This window comes from Clarias gariepinus, chromosome 14 (assembly GCF_024256425.1).
Source record: "Clarias gariepinus isolate MV-2021 ecotype Netherlands chromosome 14, CGAR_prim_01v2, whole genome shotgun sequence".
Classification (NCBI taxonomy): Eukaryota; Metazoa; Chordata; class Actinopteri; order Siluriformes; family Clariidae; genus Clarias; species Clarias gariepinus.
The window spans coordinates 29,290,001-29,312,736 of NC_071113.1; the positions used below are offsets into that span (position 1 = coordinate 29,290,001).

The window sequence follows — 22,736 nt, forward strand, 5'->3', positions numbered from 1 at the left end:
ATAAATCTTATATTTATTATATATTTACTTATATTTATTTATACAATTTATAAATCTATTAAATTATATACAGTATTAGTGTATATACAATAAATTATATATTATTAGTATATAATGATTATATATATATCATTATATAATAATAATACTAACATATATATATATATATATATATATATATATATATATATATATATATATACACACACACACACACACACACACACACACTAATACTTTATATATACTATAATACTATACACAGTATTAGTGTATATATTATATTATATATTATTATTATATAATAATAATACTAAAATATATATTTATATATACCATTATATAATTATATATACACACACTAATACTTTATATATACTTTAATACTATACACAGTATTAGTGTATATTATATAATGATTATATATATACACACATTAATACTTTATATATACTATAATACCATATACAGTATTAGTGTATATATATATTATTATTAATATATAATGATTATATATATATATATATCATTATATAATAATAATACTAACATATAAAAATATATATATATATATATATATATATATATATATATATATATATATATATACACACACTCACACTAATACTTTATATATACTATAATACTATACACAGTATTGGTGTATATATATTATATTATATATTATTATTATATAATTATATATATATATAATATTTTATATATTTATATATATATATATATATATATAATACTAAAATAAATATTTATATATACCATTATATAATAATAATACTATTATTATATATATATATATATATATATATATATATATATATATACACACACTAATACTTTATATATACTATAATACCATATACAGTATTAGTGTATATATATATTATACTGACTCCAGGAGTGTGTCGTCATGTCCTTTATTTTCCTTGTGGCTTTTGTACTTTCCACTTTTAGTCTTTAACTGGAAATGTGTTAAACTAATGGTGATGTAAATATGTGACTTAAATACATTTTAAAGGTACACTCTGGTAGGTTTCTCGCCTGCCACGTGGAAGGCCCGGGTTTCGATTTCCACCCAGTGCCCAAACCCTGGCCACTGGATGCAATGCAGGTTTTAAAGCTCGGATAAAATGGGAGGGTTGCTTCAGGAAGGCATCCAGACCACAAAACATGTGCCAAGCAACAACAACAAACAAACAACTACAGTATATCTACATCTCCAGGTTGATATTAAAGGTAGCAAAGTGTCTCCATGAGTGATAACCAAAGTACAGTTTAGTGTTTGTCTCAGTGTGTGTGTGTGTGTGTGTGGCTACATTCACACCACAGCCTACTGAAGCGTAGACTTAACAACAGGTCCATCAGCATAGTGAACTTCCAGCCATGGGCTAGTATACAATACATACTTGGGTGTAGCCATGGCAACCTTGTTTTAATGGTGACGGTGTACAATTTAGAAATCTGCTATCCAGTTTGAGATGCACGCTTTCTTTTTAAAACATCTCCAGAAGCAGTGTTGCCAGTTATGAGTGCAATAAAATGTAATTATTAATTATTTATAGTCTGATAAAAAACTTAGTCCATGTGTTTTAAAAACAACACTCCAGCCCCAAATGCAGGGAAAATGCACAACATGTCTCTTTTAATCGTGACACACAGATCGTCATTGATTATCATTGCAACATATTTATTCTAACAGGACACGGGGTTCTCCAGGACCAGGTTTGGGTCTCAGCACTCTTAGAACACGGGGAATAAATAAACGATACATTTCTTTATCACCAGCCAGTATGTTCTGTACCTTACTATTACACCTGGACGTGTGATTATAGCGTACCTTTTACAAGGATTTAACAGACATCACTGGACTGTAATTAGCCTTGCGGTACACTGCACGCTAGGACTGTGGGCAGGATCACTATTTTTACGTCCAAACCCAGGACTGGCTGATGTTGAAGCAAGACCGAGTGCACAGGGAGTCAAGATCGAGTCCAAATAAGTGTGAATAGCACTACACCAAAGACACGAGTGATGGTTTGACGTATTTCGAAATGAGAATTAGCAAATACATCTCCCTTCTCTTAGACGTCCTACAGTTTTCCTATATATAACAAGACACACGCGGTTTGAATTTTCATTCATTATTAATCTATTACTATACAGTTAATACCATCAATACTTTATTCATACAGGCAGAATAACAACAACAACATAAGAGTCATGCAAAAAGTTTGGTAGTCTAGTTTTATCCGTGCATCTAGGAACCTTTGTAGTCCAACTAGGAACCGTGCAAGTATGTATGTACACCTATAGTGGGACCTCCGGTCAATATTCACACGCTACGGGCAATTTGGGAACGCCACTTAGTCTAATCTACATGTCTAAGGACTTTGGGAGGAACAGACGGCAAAACGTTTGCATTAAATCGCGTTTAAATCTTTTACCGCGGCTGAGAGTCTCATCACCGTACTGCGCTTGAATCACTTTTTCGCCTTCATTCATTCACAAGAAATTTCATACCAAGTCCTGGTTTGACATGAACATCCCTCAGAACAGTTGATGATCACAGTTAAATGATTATATTTTGTCCAGCGTTCAACGTACAGTACATGTCGCCATGAGAGAGCTGTTGCCATAGAAACATTACGCAGAACTCTGTTATGGGAAAGTTCATCCTCACGTTTTGACCAGTCTGTGTTCAGAACTCACGAGCTCTTTAATCAGAATTAATATTCTCAAGAATTTTTAAATCCTACTTTTTTTTTTTTTTTTTAATATCCAGGTTCGAACAAAAAACAAGAACCGACACACACGGGGTTGAAATCAGAATTCCCTCCTCTGCCCAAAAATGCTCACCACTAAGATAGAAAATCCCTGCAGCCTGACTTTTACTGACTTAACATTTCGAAAGCAACCATCAATCCACCGAACAATCTAAATCCACCCCAAACATCGTTACCGCAGCCTACAATTACAGTCTATTCCAGTACAGTTTAAGAACAACACGAAACCGATAAAATCCAATTAATTATATCAACACCATATGTGATGCTTTATCTGGAGATCAGGCGTGTGCAGAGGGGGAAAAAAAGTTGATTCTGGAAACCTCTCATTTTCCGAAATTACGCTGGGTGCTGATTGGAGAGGTGAAACGACTAAGTAAAGAGGCGCACAGACGCCCCATGTAATTGGAGCGTTGCTTTTTTATTTGTGTTTATTTTCGACAATTTAATGAAGAAAACATCAGGCGCATGACTCACGCTCGCTCCGAGTTCGAGATCCTCGGAGTGAGAGGGAAAAAGGAAAAAAAAAAAAAAAAACAGAGCAACCGCTAAGTACCCCTGCTTTTATGCCCTGTTCTTGGTGTTCTCTGGGTGGCTACACGACAATGGTGTCTGTAAAGGAACCGCGGTTTCAGGAACTGTCCTCACGTGACCCGTGACAGGGAACACCACAGTTCCTTTAACGACGGAACTAAAGTGAGACGTTCCACAGCGGTGGTGCAGACGGTTTATCAATGGAGGTGATGGAAGCGAGCGTTTCTGACGGATATAGCCACACACACACAGTTTACTGCACAGTTAGCCGAGCACACTGTCTGCACTCGGTGTTCCTCGGTAGCTGTTCGCGGGTTCTCTCTCCAAAAAACCCGTCTCAGCTCTCGCGGCGTTCACAGAGCTTCCTTCACTCCTGAGCCTGTGTGAACAAAAAACACCATCAGATATCAGATCATATCTGCAGCGTGTGAGTGTGAGGCACATGGAACACACACACACACACACACACACTCAGTTCTCATGCGCTCCTGCCTTAACAGCGTTTGCTTAAAAGCGACAATTAAGTGTTTATGTGAAAGAAATAAAGCGCCGCTCACACAACGAGGTTTAACAAGAAAATAAAGACTCGGCTTCAACTCGAGCAAGAAGCAAATTAAAGTTTAACCGAGTTTGGAGATAAATTTACTACTTATCTGGGATTAATTAGGAATTATGAACCAGATTCTCCAACATTAACCAGACAACAGCGGAGTTCACCTTCTACAGTCGCTACAAGGAAGAAAAAATAAATTCAAGTAATAAAATTAAAAGAAAAATACAATAAATAGAAGTAAAATAGAGTGATATTGCACTTAAAATGTAGTATAAGTGAATAAAAAAAATATTGCAAGAATGTACTGATAATCAGATATTGCACTTGGACTTGGAACTTATTTTGAGTTGTGGGAACCGCAGTGTCTGAAAGTATAAACTAGTTTAACTAGAGAAACACAGCAGGATGAAAGTGAACATAATTAGAAGCTTGTGACTGCAGTGAAGTGCATTGTGGGAATTAATAAAAACAAAATATAAAGTAAAAATAAACCAAATTAACCTGCACTTTACCTTTATAAAAAAGTAAAAATAAATTCGAACAGATAAGTGTTTCCGTTTTCTGTTAATCAAAGGATGTTGATTATACCAGTAAGAGACGAGCACTAAGACCCAGCAAGGGAGACGATTATCCACGATTCTGCAGCGGAAGAGAGAGAAAAAACGTTGGCTCAGTTGTGATCACGTGACGCTCGGTGTCAAAACAAGAAGCGCATGCGTGATACATGATACTCGGTACTCGTAAACCAAAACCTGCTCGTTATTCAAGTCAAAATGTATAAAAAATCTCTTCTTTTTTTTTTTTTAAGAAACCACGTTACTCACAATCCGAGGTTCCACTGTACTTAATTTCAAACTGAAGAAACAGGATTAAAGAAAGTCTAAGTCAATGTTATCATTTTAAAGTTGATTGACGTCCTATAACAGCACTTACCTCAGTGTTTTCATTCATTTATTCATCGTCTATAACGCTTTATCATGCATACAAGGTCGCGGGAGGCCTGGAGCCTATCCCAGGAGACTTAGGACATGAGGCGGGATACAAGTCCATCACAGGGAATATTTACACACTATGGGCAAATTGGGAACGCCAATTATTGTAATCTGCATTTGGACTGTGGGGGGAGACTGGAGAACCCGGAGGAAACCCACCAAGCAGGGGGAGAACATGCAAACTTCATGCACACAGAGACGGGAATCGAACCCAGACCCTGAGGTGCAAGGCTACAGAGCTAACCACTACTTAAGTGTTTTGTCTCTTTTTCATTTTACCGTTGCATTTCTAATGTGAGACAAACTAGTTTAGCAACTATAAACCCTGATTCCCTCACCAGGCTCTCCGTCTCTTCCTCTGTCTCTCACAGCAGAAGCTCCTGATCTAAAGATCTCAGGGGAAAAAAAACTAATACAGCATTACCTCTGACTGTTACAAAGCACTGACACTGGAGACTCCTTCCATAAACAGCACTGATTATATTTTTCATTGTTAGACTTGTTACTCTGTTTCACCCAGTTTTCCCGACACTTGTATTCAACATGCGCTATAAATGTGCTAAATTTAGGCCTGGTTTTCCTGTGCTGGCAGTAACACAGTCTCTCCTTCTCTCTCTCTCTCGCTTATACACACACACACACACACACATGCTGCAAGTAGGGTCAAAGGGTGCTCATTTCCTGTAATTACTGCCATGTCTACACCTCTTCTCATTAAAAAAAAAAAAAAAAAAAAATCTCAAAGCCACCTTGATTTTTTCGTTTTCTTTCCCTCTGGAGCTTTTAATATCTCCTTTGTTTAAATGGACATTTTCACACACGTTCCAGGAGCAAAATAAAGGTGACACTCCTAAGGCCAGATTTGTTAAAATCATCACGAACAGAAACGCAGCTCGGAGAGATTGATGCCGCTTTCTCCTCGTCTCCGTCTCTTTCCCTGAATCGCACAGAAGCGGAGTTCGCATGTCACGCTTTGTTTCTCTTTCGGCTCGGAGTAATCCCCGCACTGTTATCGTTGCATCGTTCTCTTGAAGTGGGCCGATTTGCTTTCACGGCTGGCGGGTTCGTGACCTCTCAAGTTAACGAGGCAGGTTTATACGGTAAAAAGGCCGAGTTACAGTTACAGGGTAAAAAAAAAGAAAAGAAAAAACAAGCTGCGGCACGCTAGTAACACAGTACGCTCTGATTTTTTTTCCTCTTCTTCTTTTTTTCCTCTTTTTCATGATCAATTATATCCTGTAGAGCTGCAGATTAAGAGTCCTTGGTGAAAGCTTTAATTACAGCGAGTCTTCTCTGTCTCTCTGCGTCCGAGCCCTAATGTACCGTGCAACCTGTAAAAATAAAAGGAAAAAGTCAACATAATCCTCAGCAGTCAGTCATCCCGCTTTTTTTTGGCCTCTCCTCGTGAACCCCTCCTGTTCGGTGCTGATGAACACATCCTGATGGAACCTCAACAATAATATGATCGTTGGTCCCGAGCCATCGAGCAGGAGCTAGACGGAAAAGCGTTCCTGCTTGATCTGTAAATAGCGGCGCGTCTTTTCTTCAGAAAGGTATTGCGAGCGTAAGGTATGAGCACTAACGGTGATCCGTGCCAAACCCAAATCCAGCATAACGTTCTCCCGTGTTGGCCCATCGTACGAGGCGTCTAGACGGTAAGCTTCATCCTGTCCTGATGCACATTCCTCGAGCCTAAAGGAAAAGAAGGTGAAAAGAGAGATACTTTAACTCGTCCTGACGTCTGTGCGGCTAAAGCATCCGCGTGCACATGACACATCGCTCCTGGCAGCTTCATCGAGAAAAATCTACAAGCGAGAGCAGGGAGTTACTCGGATATGGGTCGCAGATATGCAATGTGTGTGTGTGTGTGTGTGTTTTACTTTTCCTATCAGACCCGGTGCAGGCTTCTCAATCATCCCCAAGACTGGTATAGGGACCTGAATTCTTAATTATAATCGATCGGAGGTGGCACGGTCGTCTCCAACCTCCAGGGACGAGGGTTCGATTCAGTCCTTGGGTTCTCCTCTTGCTTGGTGGGGTTTCCCAACTTCAGACACCCCCTGACCCTGTACAGGAGATGCACTATGGAGAATCAGTGAGTGAGAGACAGTGATTGGACAGAAGATGTCCCTCGCTGTCACCTCGCACCACCAGGGTCGCACCTCTGGGTCTGTGTGCATGGAGTTTGAATGTCCTCCTTGTGTTTATTAAGTTTTCTCCAGGTACTTTTCTCCCACAGCTAACTGGCATTCCCAAACTGGCCGTAGTGTGTGAATGTGTGTGGTTGTGTGTTTTCAGATGATGTGCCTTGTGCCCCAAGTCTCCTGCTATAGGCTCCAAGCTCCCCGCAACCCTGTACACAGGACAAAGCGGTACAGACAATAAGTGAATGAATGAATGTTATTGTTTCTATAGCAACAGCTTGATCACAGGGACTTAAACCGTGGAAAAAGTGAAAAGTGGACGCTCCGTGTAATCTCAAAATAAATAAATAATAATATAAATAAAAAAGAAAGCATGCAACTGTTGATGAGATGTAAGTAAGATGTGTGTGTACAGTAACATTAATGGAAGGAGTCTCCAGTGCCAGCGCTTTGTAACAGTCAGAGGTCAAGCTCCAGGTTTTATTTATTTCTCGACATCATCAGGTTTAAGGGGCAGGAAAAGAACGAGGCTGTTAAGGAAAGATTTGTAAACTGAGATCAGAACAGGATCAGTAATAGATGGTTAAAAACTGCGATTGTTTTTGATAATGATAGATAGCAGTGTGTTAATAGTGCTTCCTGTTATAGGAAAATAATCATAATATCCATGGTGTTAATAGTACAGCAGGTCCACTTGATCGCACCGGCCTGTCCCTGATTAATTTTCAATACCAACTCAGCGCAGAGTGTTTTCTTCCTCACACACACACACATAAGCGAGTTTGTTATTCAGACTTTATGGATGTGAAGGTCAGAGTTAATTAGAGCTAATAAAAGTGTCCATGCGAGAAAAAAAAGAGAACAAGAGAGACGAGACAAGTAGGAGACAGGGAGAGAGGGCAGATCAAACCAAACAAGTCTGTGTAAGTGACAAGTGTGTGTGTGAGAGAGAGAGAGAGAGAGCGAGATTGAAAAAGTGATGAGATTTTGAAATAAATCAATCAATAAATAAATAAATAAACTCTTATGTCCTGATTGTTTTGTTTGCGTGGCTTGGTTGTGTGTGTGTGTGTGTGTGTGTGTGTGTGTGTATTTATGTTATGTATGATGATGCAGAGCTCTTTTTGGGTTTGTATTAACACACCGCCCTCTCTGACTCAGAAGCCACTTCTGATATTTGGACCAGATTTTTACTGGCCGTGAGCTTTTTTATGAAATATTTCAACCCTATCGAGAAGCTGCGGGTCCTCACCACATTACAAAAAAATATAAAAAAAAAACAAAAAACTTTTTATTTTCAGGACTAAGCATGTGCCAGCACGCACGCACACACACACACACACACACACACAAACAATGTCCCATTCTTACAAAATCAAATGGGAAAACATGGGCTCTTGGCCGCGTTCCTGCAGCGTGTTCCTGGTCAGAAACGTGCCTCTTAAATTTGATTCAGTGTACAGTCGAGTTGTTCTCTTCTATCCCCTCTTTATAGACATGTTTTTTTCATTTTAAATTCAGTTTTTCATATTTATATATCACATTTCATTAGTTATTCGATCTCAGTGACTTAAAACCAAGCATAAATGTCAATTTGTATGCAGCGACATTTTAAATAAAACTCAAGAAGGAAGAATTGTTTCAAGATTTGTGGATGGCGCTGGATCAGGTTCTGTTCAGGAATAAAAATCAGTTAAAGGTAGCTTAGTCAACACAGAGGAGTTTCTCGAGCTAAAAGATATCATGCAATCATTTTTAATACCAACAGTAAAGCCAAAGTTCATCTACGCAGATGGCTGCTTTATGTGGTCTTTATGTTTTTGTTTTTTTTTAAGTTTTGTTTATTTATGGTGTTAATTCATTGTCTCTAGCTAGTTAGCTAATTAGGTGTCTTAGCTTTGGTGGTGAATTCATGTTGTATGTACAGTATGTAGCACCACAGTCCTGGAGGAACGTTGTTTCGTTCCACTATGTACTGAGCTGGTAGATGGTTAAAATGCCAATAAAAGCCTACTTGACTTGACTGCTAATGAGTTCAACGTTTCTCGCTAGCTGTAACTCAAACATTATTGAAGCTTAGATGAGAGTCCCAGTTTACATCACCAGCACGATAGCAAATACGCTAACGTTAACTTTAACAAACAACCATTTACAAGTTGGACGAATTTCCTTGACAAAATCCAGTGATGGAAATGTAAAGATGGATTTGTAACAACGCTGACCGCGGTTCATTCCTCTTGAAGTCGAACACAGAGCAACTTCCTGCTCCACAAACATTCGAGCATTTCATTTATTCCGTAGTGTTGTAGTTATTATCATAAATGCCCTGATAAATTAAATCCCTGCTTTTGATTGAATAGACATTTTTATACATATCAGGACATTCAAGTCAAAGTGAGACTTGAGCGAGTCATAATCGAACTGCCTTCTTCATGTCTGAAATGCTGGCCTCCCAGGAACTCCTTTAACAGCCCAAATGTATGAAAATGGTTAGAGTAAGGTCAGGACTGTACAAGGCATGTGGCAGTAACTCCCAGCTGAGTTCCTGCAATGTGCAAGTGGTGTTGGTGAATAATTTTGTCCCACAGATGGATGTGTCTCTTCTGTTATCAACAAGTTATCCATCAATTCTCAAGGATCAGGTGTTCCCTGTTCCACTTGCTAAATATTTACAATGTTTACAATTGCAGTGGGCTGCAAGCTATCTCAGTCAAGAAGGTGCAAGCGGGAAGGTGAGGAAACACAACTGGACCAGTAATAAATAGAGTAAGGAAAGACAGAAGCTGGCAGTTGGTAGAAAAAGATTTGCAGGAAGACCCGAAAAGGGCATTAAGGGCAACTAATTCCAACACATTTTTTCTCTTTTCTTTCACCTTACATAAAACTCCAACTGGTTCGAGGCATTTAGACAAATCAGAACTCTTCATGAGCAACATGCTCTGATCAGACGAGGCTAAAATAAATCAGCTGGTCATGTTTGGAGAAAGAAGGGTGGTGTGTACAATGTTTAGGCGCTGTGGAGATCCGAGAGCTGCCAGACAGTGAGCAGACAAACCATCGCGTTAGGGTTCACAGTCCCGATGACTAAAACATGCCCACACACTCCACTCGGCATCTCATAAATTCCTGTCCTTCAGTCAAACATGCTACATTTGTTTGATGATGGTAGTTAGGCATGTCCTTCCAGTCAGTAACCTCAAAACACAGAGAAGGGAAGAGAGACAGAGAGAACGAAAGAAAGAGAGAGGGAGAGCAGGAGACGAAACGAGGCAGGAACATAACATCTGTACTCACTGTTTTGAAAGAGTCTGATTTATCGTACAGTCAAATTCACATTCACTGGAAATGATTTGCGATGATTTACTTTCAGATCTGCACTGTTTAAAAGTAGATATTTTTAGACCAGGAAATAAAAACACTACTGTAACAGGGGTGTGTGTTTCTTCAGAGAGACTTAAAAACAGCGGCCTGTTAGCATCCTTGTGCAGGGTTTAAAGCCAAAAAAAAAAATCCAATATGGCGTCCCACAAGGTTCTGTTTTAGGCCCGTTATTATTTTCTAATTATGGGAGATGTATTTGCAAACATAATATTAGCTTTCTTTGATAATAATACACAATTATCCTTATCAGTTTGGCTCCTTTCAGCTGCAGCACCACTATGCCTAGCGGAACGCTGTGTAAAAGCCATAAAAAGCCATCAGGATGAATACAAACTCGCATCTCTCGAGTTCTGCTAACAGAAATCCTGATGTTTGGGCTGAAGTCTTGCCGCAGTAGGGATGTTGATTGCAGCCTGTAAAACTAAACGCTACAGTTAGGAAAATCCAGATGCTGGTCTATCATTTAATGGTTTGTGTGGTGGTTTATTCTCGGTACAGATAACACTGAACGGGTTTTGTTTGTGCATGTGTGGTACGGGTATGAGTGGATCAGCTACAGCAGGATTGTTGTAAACTTGCGGTAAATCAGTGATTGGTTGTTCGGAACAAATGTGATCAGTCATTGTTTTTTCGAAACAATGGTAATCAGTTGTTGGAAACAATTTACTGTAGATCAGTAATTAGTTGTTAAGAACAATGCTGATGGGTGATTGATTGGTGGAAACACTGGTGGTCAGTGATTGGTTGTTGGAAACAATGGTGATTGGTTATGAGTTGTTGGGAACAATGGCGATTAGATGTTGGAAATAATAGTGACTGGTCGTTAAGAACAATTGTAATCTGTGATTTGTTGTTGGGAACAATGATGATCTGTGATTGGTTGTTGGGGACAACGATGATTCGTGATTGGTTGTTAAAAAATTATCATTAATAATTGATTTATGGAGTAATAGTGATTAGTAATTTGTTTTTGGGAACAGTGGAGCTTAATTCTTTTGAACATTGGTGATCAGTGATTGGATGTTGGGAAGAGTGGTAATGTTATTGGTTAATGGGAACAATGATTAAAGTTTGGTTATAGAGAACAATGTAGACCATTGATTGGTTGTTTCTGACAATGGTCATTAGTGATTGTTGGAAACAACGTGGCTCAGTGATTGGTTGTTAAAAACAGTTGTGATTTGTTTATTGGCTGTTGACTTCACACATTTGTAGTGAGTCAATAAAAGGGTGTCTATTGCATTCCACACGGTTCTGTTTTAGGCCCCATATTGTTCTCTAATTATGGGACATGTAATTTACAAACATAATGTTAGCTTTCACTTTTCTGCAAATAATACACAGCCGCCAGCTGTCAGGATGAATAGAAACTTTTGTCTCTTGAGCTCTACTAACAGAAATCCTGATGTTTGGTCTGAAGTCTTGCCGCAATAGGGTTGTTGATTGCAGCCTGTGAAACTAAACGCTACAGTTGGAAAAATTCAGATGCTGGTCTATCATTTAATGGTTTGTGTGGTGGTTTATTCGCAGTACAGATAACACTGACAGGGTTTTGTTTTGCGGGTATAAGTGGATCAGCTACAGTAGGATTGTTGTAAAATTGTGGTGATTAGTGGTTGAGGAAAAATGTGGATCAGTGATTGCCTATTGTGAACAGTGAGCCTCAGTAATTTTTTTTTTTAATAATGTAGATCAGTACATGGTTGGGACACTTTGGAACAGTGGTGATTTGTTATTAATTGTTGGCTTCACACACCTATAGTGAGTCAAAAGAAGAGTGTTTATCAATTTTAAATGCATTAAAACAGTATCAAATACTGGAAATGAGCCACCACATGACGAGATCGTATGACGAGTGGTGGTCACATCGGGGTCCCTGTCTATTTATGGACAGATTAGAGGGGTGCCAATAAAACTGCATCATACAGTTTTTCATTTCTTACACAACCATATTTTACACAGACATATCCTGTGGTAATGGCAAAAATGTTCCCCTGTTTCAGAAGGGTCAAATTTGTTCCACATCAAGCAATAAAAACAACTAAGGAGATTGCTAAAAAGTACTAAAATTGGGTTAAAAACTGTATGAATAAAACCTGGAAGGGTAGGGGTGAACCATCAATTTCGAGAAAGAAATGTGGTCAGAAAAACCATCCTGAATGGGAGATCACTTAAACGCTTAGTGAAATCAAATCACTCATGGCTATGTTTAATAGTAAAAGTGTGAAGAGAACTTAACGGATTGGGACTAAACAGCTGTGTAGCCATAAGAAAAACACTTATCCGTGACACTAATCAGAAAAAAAAAGGCTTCAGTTTACTAGCACAAAGGGAGCATAAAGATTGGACCTAGGAGCGATGGAAAAAAGTTCATGTGGTCTGATGAGTCCAGACTGATCCTATTCCAGAGCGATGGGCGTGTCAGAGTAAGAAGGAAAGCGCATGAAACCCCCATCATGCATAGTGTCTCCCGTACAAGCCTCTGGAGACAGTGTTATGATCTGGGGTTGCTTCAGTCACTCAGGTCTAGACTCAGCAACGTTATGTGGCAATAAAATTATTTTAAAAAAGTCAGCTGACGACCTGAAAGTACAGAATCTCCTGGTTATAAACTAAAGAGTTTTTCTCCTTCCCTGATGGCACGGCCATATTAAAAAGATGACGATGCGAGGATTCATCAGGATTGTGAAAGAATGGTTTAGGCAGCATGAGACATCATTTTCACTCATGGATTGACCACTACAGAGTCCAGATCTTTGGGAATACTTAATGTTAATTTCTCTTCAAGATTTTCAACGCGACTCTGGATGGAAATAAACGTTGTGACGTTGCAAAAGCTTATTGAAACCATTCCATGGTCGTAATCAAAGCCAAAGGCAATCCAGTGAAATGCTAGACTGTGTGACTTTTTTTTATTTTGGCTGGGCAGTGTGTATCAGAGTCAGTTCATCACGGGTTCTATGTGGAGTTTTCGGTTACTGCATGTTTATTACATTATGCTTTGGAGAAGCAGGGACACTCTGGACACTCAGTACACATAAAGCCACAGGGTAAAACAGGATCCCTGCCATGAAGATGTTTATTTTAGGTGGAGAATGGAGCACAGCCATGTGGAGATGCCTCTACCCGGGCTTATACTGCTTGGGCATTATCTCCACTATATTTTTAATACTGTAACCTGCTCATCTGCTCATCTTATCACAGTTAAGGTCATGCTCTCAGTTTTTTTTTCGGGTTGTGCTGCTGTGCGTTTTGAAAGGAAATGGTGTTTGTGCACAACAGCGGTAAGCGGCTTTATGAGCAGCTTTTAAAAAAAATGAACAGGAATATCACAGCAAGCACAACAGCATGTGCAGCGGTGTGTTTACACGCTACTCCAGCTGCTTGTGTGTCTCTCTCTGCATGAACAGGGCATGTAAGCCAGGTGTGTGTGTGTGTGTGTGTGTGTGAGAGAGAGAGAGAGAAAGAGAGAGAGAGTTAAATTGAATCGAGACAGAAACAGTAGGAAACAGAGTCAAAAGAGACATCGACAAAGAGATACCAGAGAGAAGCATTGTGAGATAAATAAGGAGAGAGCAAGAAAGAAAAAAGAAACTAAGTAATAGACAAAAATACAGGACGACAGGCAAGGAGAAGGAAATAAAGAGAGATAGACAAAGATATGCAGAAAGAGGTCATGATAATAAGAGCAAAATAAAAAAAGACAGATGCATATACACTATATACACGTAAATAGACAAGAAATACATACACACTTTAGTAAAAAGAAAAATAGTAAGATCTATACTATATTAACATAATATTAATAACTTTTACTGTATATCAATATACAACATATGGCAATACATTTAGTGTGTGTGTGTGTGTGTGTGTGTGTATACTGTGTATATAAGAGAGAGGGAGAGGGAGAGAGGTAACGAGAGAGAAATAAAGGTACAGATAGATAGAGAGACAGGGAGTTATAAATCCTGTGTATGAGAAATTAAAATGATCAAACAATCCTAAAATAATAACAACACACTAATAAAATACACAGTATTTTTACTTGGACAGTCTGTAAGCCATCAGTTAGAATATATTCTTTTAAATACGAGTTTCAGACCATCCAGATGTGCACTGAGGTGCTGATGTCGTTTATAAGACAGTGGCATTTCCTATTATCTTCACTCAAGAACTGCATGAGCAGAGTTGTTCCTTCTTCTAAAACACTTCCATCGTGTGTGTGTGTGTGTCTGTGTGTGTGTGTGGAAAAAAAAAAGAACCAAATCCCATGTTTCAGATTATTTAATCATTAATGAGGAAAGAACGGAAAGCGTTATATATTTTCACATTTCCTGGTTTATACGTTGACGAGTCTCACAGGAGCGTCTCCGCAGGACCGGGTGCAGGTGTTGGGGTTTGTTACCCGTACCTGGCCTTCTCATTGGCCAGCGCCAGGCGCCGGATGTTGGCCACACAGCTGGCAGCCGCCTCCTGCAGCATCTCGTCTGTGGATCCCATCATGCCGAGCAGGAGCTGTGACAACGAGGTGTTGATTAGTTTACTATAACAGCAGTTCTGAGAATCACAGGAGTAAATGATCGCTTACGTTACTGTTTTTCATAGTTACCCCTTATTTAAAAGGACTTGTACAAACACTTAGATAAACTAAAAACTTGCATGATAATTATTGATATTCCGAATTTTTCTTTTCTCAGTTTTTTTTTAGGCATATAGACACACAATAAAATGGAGATAAAAAAAGACAGACAGTGAGACAGAGATAAAGAGAGACAGAGAGCGATAAATCCTGGGTGTATAAGGATTTAAAATAAATAGACAAACCTAAAAGAATAATTACACACTGATATAAAAACAACACCACAATATTTCCACTTGGACACACTGTAATCCATCAACTAGGATATGTTTTTTAAATACGAGTGTCAGACCATCCAGATGTTCACTGATGTCCCACAGAGGTGCTGATGTCACTTAAGACACAGTGGCATTTCCTCTTATCTCTACATAAGAACAGCATGTTCCTGTTTCTGGAACATTCCCATCAATGTGTGTGTGTGTGTGTGTGTGTGTGTGTGTGTGTTTGATGATGTGCTGTGAAAGGAAAAAAAAATACAATATTTTGTATAATAATCTCCTGAATTGTCCTACAGCTTTTCGTCCCAGTCTCAGTGTGTGTGTTAAAACGTGTTCTCTACACACACTATGTAAGCATTTTTAATACATTCTAAACAAGCACATTACACGCTCAGTGAGTGTATATAAATATTCCCCAAACCTCTGACCTTTTTTTTTTTTTTTTTTTTTTGCTACATGTGTGTAATAATGTATAATTTATAGCTGTAAAAATAGCTTTCCTTTAAAAGCTATAAAATATATCAAATTGGAAAGCGGCTATGTGGCTAGCAGTAGCTATGCGGATGTCGTGATGCGAGTGTGTGTGTGTACATGCGTGATGCTGAGAATGTAATGACAGCACATTGTAATGTGGTCTATTTCTGTCCAGGGTGTCAGGGAATAAAGGGGGCAAAAAAAACCCAAAACATACTGTCCCTGGCTCTGCGTCTGCCAAGGAGCGACTCAGATCCCTTCCCTTCTGGAAGGGTTATGAGGCGTTTGCGTTTGATAGCTCCTCTCCACACCCGACCCGCTAAACTCTAAAAGAGACCACTTTCCGGAACGGTCTGGCTAACGTAAAACAACACATTAAAAGCTTTTTCGCTTTTTTTCCCCTCGTGCAGGAACGGTTGCTTATTATACTGTCAGATGATGTGAATGTTTAAAGGAGACGAGCGGGTGCCAATGCCACACTGCGGCTCTGCAACACAGCACGGTATAATATACTCGTCTTTCGTTCTCATCCGCATGCGCGGTGAGGACAGGCGTGCTCGTGGATCTAAATAAACACAAATTACTGAAAAAAAGAAAAACAGCACTGGCACCACAGACCTTGAAAATGTCATCTTGCCTCTGCGCCAGGCCCAGTGGCGGGCAGTGTTGGACGGACAGGCAGCAGATTGTGATGAAATCCAATCCATCTTTTGTTTTCTTTCTTCTTGACCTTTTTATGACCCTAAAGGCTTCTTGTCCACATCCTAATGACCTTTTTGTTACAGTAGGAGCATTTTCAGGAACTTTGCTGCGTTTTCACTGCAGGTTTGTAACTGGTGTACAATTTTTTTTTCTCGAGATGATGAGAACAGGTACTTAACTGTAGACTCGCACTGCAGTAACATTTTATAGAACCCAAGGTTTTTAGAAATTCAGTGAGGCAATGGTGTGTTTCCGAAACAGAAACTATGTGTGTGTTTGTTTAAGTATGTGCAGTTTGTGACATTTGATTGTTTTATTACAGGTATTAACCTTTGAGGATCCGACCAACCCTGCTAAATCCATCCATCCCATTAATACTGTATCTACCACATTAGTTCATCCATCCTATTAAACCAATGATCAATCAATCTATCCTGTCAATCCATATATCTATTCATTTAATCAAGGCATTTATGCATCAATCATTCCATTCTATTAATTCATAATTCATCCTAATCAGCCAATGCAGTGTGGATAAGATAGGTGTGATGTGCTTGTATCTTCTGGTTCCAGTGAGGACTCTCGCTGCTACATTCTGGACTAACTAAAGCTTGTTTAAGCACCTTGTTGAACAACCAGACAGTAAGGCATTACAATAGTCCAACCTAGAGGTGATAAAAGCATGAACTAGTTTTTCTGCATCATTTAGTAACAATATATATTCCTTATCTTGGCAATATTTCTGAGGTGAAAGAATGCTATCCTGGTAATATTATCTACATGAGCTTTAAATGAAAGGCTGAAATATATAATCATATCGAGGTCCTTCACTGTTGCACTCGATGGAACAGAAAGGCTATTTAAAGTCACAGTGTGATCAGAAAGCTTACTTCTAGCTGTATGCGGTCCTATAACTAGAACTTTTGTCTTATCAGGATTAAGCAGAAGAAAGTTAATTAACATCCAACCTCTTATGCCCTGCACACATTGCTCAACTTTAGTAACTGTTTTTTCACGTCTTGGTTTGCTATGATTGTGTGTCATTAGCATAGCAATGAAAACTAATACCATGCTTACGAATTATGTTGCCCAGAGAAAGCATATAAAGGAGAAAAAAAAGCAGTGGACCTAAAAATGAACCCTGTGGAACACCAAACTCCACTTGAGAACATGTAGAATAGTGACCATTTAAATCTACAAACTGATAACGATCAGTCAAATAGGATCTGAGCCACAAGAGGGCCGTTCCCTTAATTCCTACTACATTTTATAATCTGTGAAAAAGAATACTATAATCAATAGTGTCAAAAGCTGCACTGAGGTTGAGTAACAAAAGTATAGTTACACAACCCAGAGGCAAATAGGTCGTCATTTATTACTTTAACGAGTGCTGTCTCTGTGCTGTGATGAGGCCTAAATCCTGACTGATACAGTTCGTTTATGCCATTTTTAATGTAGGTATGAACAGAGCTGCTGTAATACTATCTTTTCCAGAATCTTAGAGATAAAGGGGAGGTTTGATATCGGCCTGTAATTGGAAAGCTGACAGGGGTCAAGGTCAGGTTTCTTGATTAGCGGTTTAATAACTGCTAATTTAAAGGATTTGAGAACATACTCACTGCTGAGTAAAAAGTTAATTCTTTTTAACAGGGGTTCCATTATTATTGGAACTATCTGTTAGAGAAAATGTGTCAGTATAGGATCTAATTCACAGGTTGACGATTTTGAAGGAGAGATGAGTGAAATTAGTTCTCTCGCTTCAAGGAGAGTAAAGTATTCTAGGTTCTAATGTGGTGTGGTTAGTTGATCATCTCCTATCACTTAAATTATCTGTTTTCAAAGCCTGAATTTTTTGCCTAATATTTATGATTTTGTTATTTAAAAAGTTCCTGAAATGCTCACTACTGTATGATGTTGTGGAGATTTCTGCAATGGTCGAATTGGTTAAACCTAATTCATCAAATATTCCATATCCATCCCAAACATTATATCCATTCATTTCATCAAATATCAACCACTCTACCAATTAGCTCATCCAATCCATACGTGCAACCATGATCTCTAAAAGTTAATTCATTCATGCCATTTATCCACTCCATGTCACCCATGCTTCTATTGCACCATTCATATACTGTAATCCTATCCATCCAACATATCCATCTCAGATATCAATCCATCCTATCCCTGCCATTCATACATCACACAATCTAGCCATCTACAATATCCTTTCTGTACAATCTAATGCTACTGACACAATCGTTCCAGTCCCATCACTCACACAATCTTCTTGCTCATGACTAAGCAGGACAGATTAACCTGACTTGCCAGTTTCTCTTTAATCTGTGTATCAACAAATAAACCACTTTAACTCAAGTGGTCTCCAAATGGCTCTTTGTAAAATATGTCTATTAAAAAACAATTAGGACTGGACATGGCCATATCAGGAGGCCTGACTTGTCCATTTCATTAGCCAGAATTCTAGCTGAATTACAAACTCCACGTGTTTCTGTGCATGCACTCAAGAGCTTCTGTTATTTTTGTGTTCATGTCATGTGTGTACGGGCGAAGATCGGGGTTGAACTCTGACTCCTTCCGTGTTAGACACACATTCGCCGGGCTGCCACTCGCATTTATGCGGTCGACATGGTGCCAAAGGAGAAGAGAGGCGAGACATTCCCAGAATTCCCTGCACAAAGATAAACAGTGAAAGGAAAACATAAGAGAAAAAGGCAGATCTTCTATCTTGTGAGCTCGAACCAGATTCCTGGATTTAATCAAGAGAAAGTAATGGACTTGATCCGGGAAGGTTTTTTTGGGGGCTGCTGTATTTTGAAACGCCACTGCTGGCTTCTGTGACTCCGCTCCAAAAGCACTGAGGATCGATGAACGGTTTCAGCTGGTGTCATTTCCAGATCGAGTGTAAAATAGCACGGACGTGAACACACGAGGCTGTGGAGACATCCTGGCCGACTTAGACAGGCTTTCTTTTGTGAGCGGCTGGAGGATGCCAGCGCCTGCGTGCCAGCGCTCAGTGCGTGTTTTTCATCCAGAGCCAAACAGGGACTCGCTCACTGGGTCGCTCTGCGCCTCTCAAGAACACCTTGTCTGATTTTACTACCCTTATCTTCTCTGACTCATGTTCGCTAAAGCCGGCTGAAGAATCTTGACCTTTGTGTAAACACTGCAGAAACGTTTACCAAGCCCTGTGCGAACATGCGCACACACACACACACACATGCACACACACACACGCTCTGTCACGCATGAAGGTGTCATGGTGTTAAGTGCTAGGGTGGTGCTCTGCTGTTTCCTGGGGAGAGGGGCTTAAATCACTCTAAAGCCAAAAGCTGGGGTACACCTGAGAGCCATTAGGGCAACTTCCCATACTTGAGCCCTCATCACTCTGTACAAGCCTGCAGTCAACACCCTTACACTCCATCCCCCTGTTCTCCATTCCTCACCCCCACCTCACCCCTCAGCATACCTCCCCTCTGCGGCTCACTCTCCCTCTTTCCTCTTTTCCTTTACTGCTCCCTTCAACACAACTGCTATTTTTAACTCCCTTTAGGACTGCAGCCCAGGCTATGCTTTTCATATGTTTTCACTACAAGAACCTTTTTAGGAACCTGCATGCTTTATTTTTTAAAGGACTCCATTGCAAGAATTTTTTTAGGAACTTTTTGCATTTTTTTTTGCAGGAATTTGTCTATGAAAACAACTTTTTCTAGAACGCAGAAACTTTGGGTGGCTTTTTGATACAGGGGGGAAAAATCACAAATCTAGGAAAGTCTGATTGCTTTTTCAGTCTAAAATTGTTTTTTTTTTCAGGAATGTAGAACTTTTTTAATGCCTACACCAAAATTTGGACAATTTGGCAGGTGGACAGATTACCAAAAAAATATTGGAAATACAGTAGATTTCTTTGGCATTGTTTAATACATACTTGAATGTTCACCTAGATAACTAACTAAACCAACAAAACCAAGGTTCTATGTACTAGTGTTAAACTAGCTAGACAAAAACATTAGCCAGACATAGCAAACGCTTAGTCGAAAACAGCTTAAAAACAGAACTAAAATTTTAGAAAGTGCACAAACATGCTGCTTCTTGTGCTGTTATAAAAGTATTAAAATAAAATAAAAATGGACCAACACAAAAAACATAAAACATGTATGCTTTACATCTGTCAAATATATACAGTGGAACCTTGGATTACGAGCATAACTCGTTCTGGAAGCAGGCTCCTATTCCAAAACACTCGTAAACCAGATTAAATTTTTTAAAAACACGAACGGAATCACTGCTGTAAAGTAAAAATAAAACAAATTAACCTGCACTTTACCTTTGAAAAAAATCTGACAGAGCAGTGTTTCTGTGTAAAGCAGAGAGAAAGAGTGTGTGTGTGTCTGTGAAGGTGAAAGTAGAAGGGGTCTGTGTGAGTGTGTGTGTGGGTGTGTGTGGCACTATTATGAAATTCGTTGCCAACGCTTTTAGTAATAGATTTTTATCGATTTTATCGATTCGTTGTTGCGGCCCTAGTATAAATAGAAAAAATAAATGATACAAAGAGTTCTTCTAGCTGTTTTAGAGACCTCGATAGTTATCTACAAAAAATGAAGAAAACTATTTTAAACTAAATACACTCCTAGTGAACTACTGTATAGGATTATATAACTATGTGCTTCTACTTTTCAAAACAAATGAATAAACACAATCATCTCAAGATCCAATCCCATTACTTATCCAAAAAACCTGAGGAACTTTTTTATTTCTTCCTAAAAGTGTAGACCTTCTCCTGTCTAAATGGCACACACGTGGGCACGCACCTGTGAAGCTCCACATTCCTCATTCGTCTCAGCGTGAGTGAGACAGGATAGTGAACAGCCCGAGTGTGTGCTGGCGTGACATCTGTTCTTCATAATCCATCAGCTTGAACCTGCTCTCCACTCAGCATGACTAAGAGAAACAGCACAGAACCTGAAACATGCCTGGTGCTTTACATCGGATCTGTGTGTCTAGCCATCTCTCTCTCTCTCTCTCTCTCTCTCTCCCTCTCTTTCTCTCTCTCAGTGCCAAAGCCTGTTTTGAGTTCCCAGCATGAACACGACAGTGAAAACAAACAGGCTTGGGAAAAAAACAGGAGCAGCATCAGTGTTCAGAAGTTCGCATGGCTGTGCCGGGCCTCTGCAATCTTTTTCTCATTTATTTTTTTTTTCAAACCGCTACAAAATACTCATCAGAACACAGGAACTGGCACGCGGCAACGCTAAAATCCCCTCACATTGAAATTCCTGAGCGTTACCATGTGCATTGTGTAATTCAATTCTATTCAATTCACATAAAAAAGGTCTCGGCCCTATTCCTCAGGACGCCGAGTGAAGCTGTCTCTGAGGATTTATGGCTTTAGCAAATAATCTGCAGCACCGCAGTAGCAACTGGCAGTGAGAAGAAAAAAGTAAAGAAGAAGAGGCAATGAATGATTCATTTAAACCTGAAAAAGATTTCATTCAAAATTTCCATTACTTTTATTTCAGCTTCAACAAACTAAAAGAGTTTCGCGACCTCTAGAAAACAGTGTTTTCTGTCTGTCCAACATGGACAGAACCATGAACATAAACCTGATATCCCAGGGTTTCTTCAGTCCACTCAACGTTGTGATTGAACTCTCTATCCAAGAGCTTCCGGTGACCAACCCGAGGACGACTTCTTTCTAGTCTGGGACTTAATCTGTTTGTGAGACCTTCTGATTAAACTTGATATTCCAGAGCGTCTTGTGCCCAATCAGGGTGTTCTTCTATCCAGCCCATTGGATCCATTGTCCAGGCTTGTGCTTCCTCCATCCATCCTCATCCTGTCCATCTGACCTGAGGCATAAACTGGCTGGTCCTGTGCTTCCATTTGTCAGGTGAAATTTCCTGGTTATTGTTCTATTCATATCACTTCTAGATCTCCAAACCACTGTACTGTGTGTTTCATTGTAAGAAAATTAGCGTACAAAGTGCGCCTGCAGCGTTAAACGTAGTTCTGGAAAAAATCGTTTTTAATTAACATCAGCAGAAAAAGCACAAAGCCCAAATAAAGTGCTTTTACAAAAAGAACCAGCAGCCTGCTTTTGAACATACAGACGCTTGTAAAAAATATAATACTGGGCTGAACCGATCGCTCGACGTCCTTTCATATTTTTATGAAATTTTCTAATAAATATTACAAGTTCCTTTCTTGGTTGGAATAAATAGTGTACATAATATTGTATTTGTTGCTTGTAAAGCGAGTGAGACAGGAGCAAAGCTCAGACTGG

General features: G+C 39.2%; 1 protein-coding gene across 1 annotated transcript in view; it reads right to left on the bottom strand.

Annotated features, from left to right (window-relative positions):
* Positions 1 to 14,673: 14,673 nt before the first annotated feature.
* The window catches only part of odad2 (outer dynein arm docking complex subunit 2), a 61,203-nt gene continuing 53,140 nt past the window's right edge, over positions 14,674 to 22,736 (bottom strand). Inside the window, exon 19 of the mRNA XM_053511762.1 lies at positions 14,674 to 14,920. Within this exon, the coding sequence (XP_053367737.1) occupies positions 14,807 to 14,920 (114 nt within the window). The 3' untranslated portion in view covers positions 14,674 to 14,806. The remainder of the gene's footprint in view (positions 14,921 to 22,736) is intronic.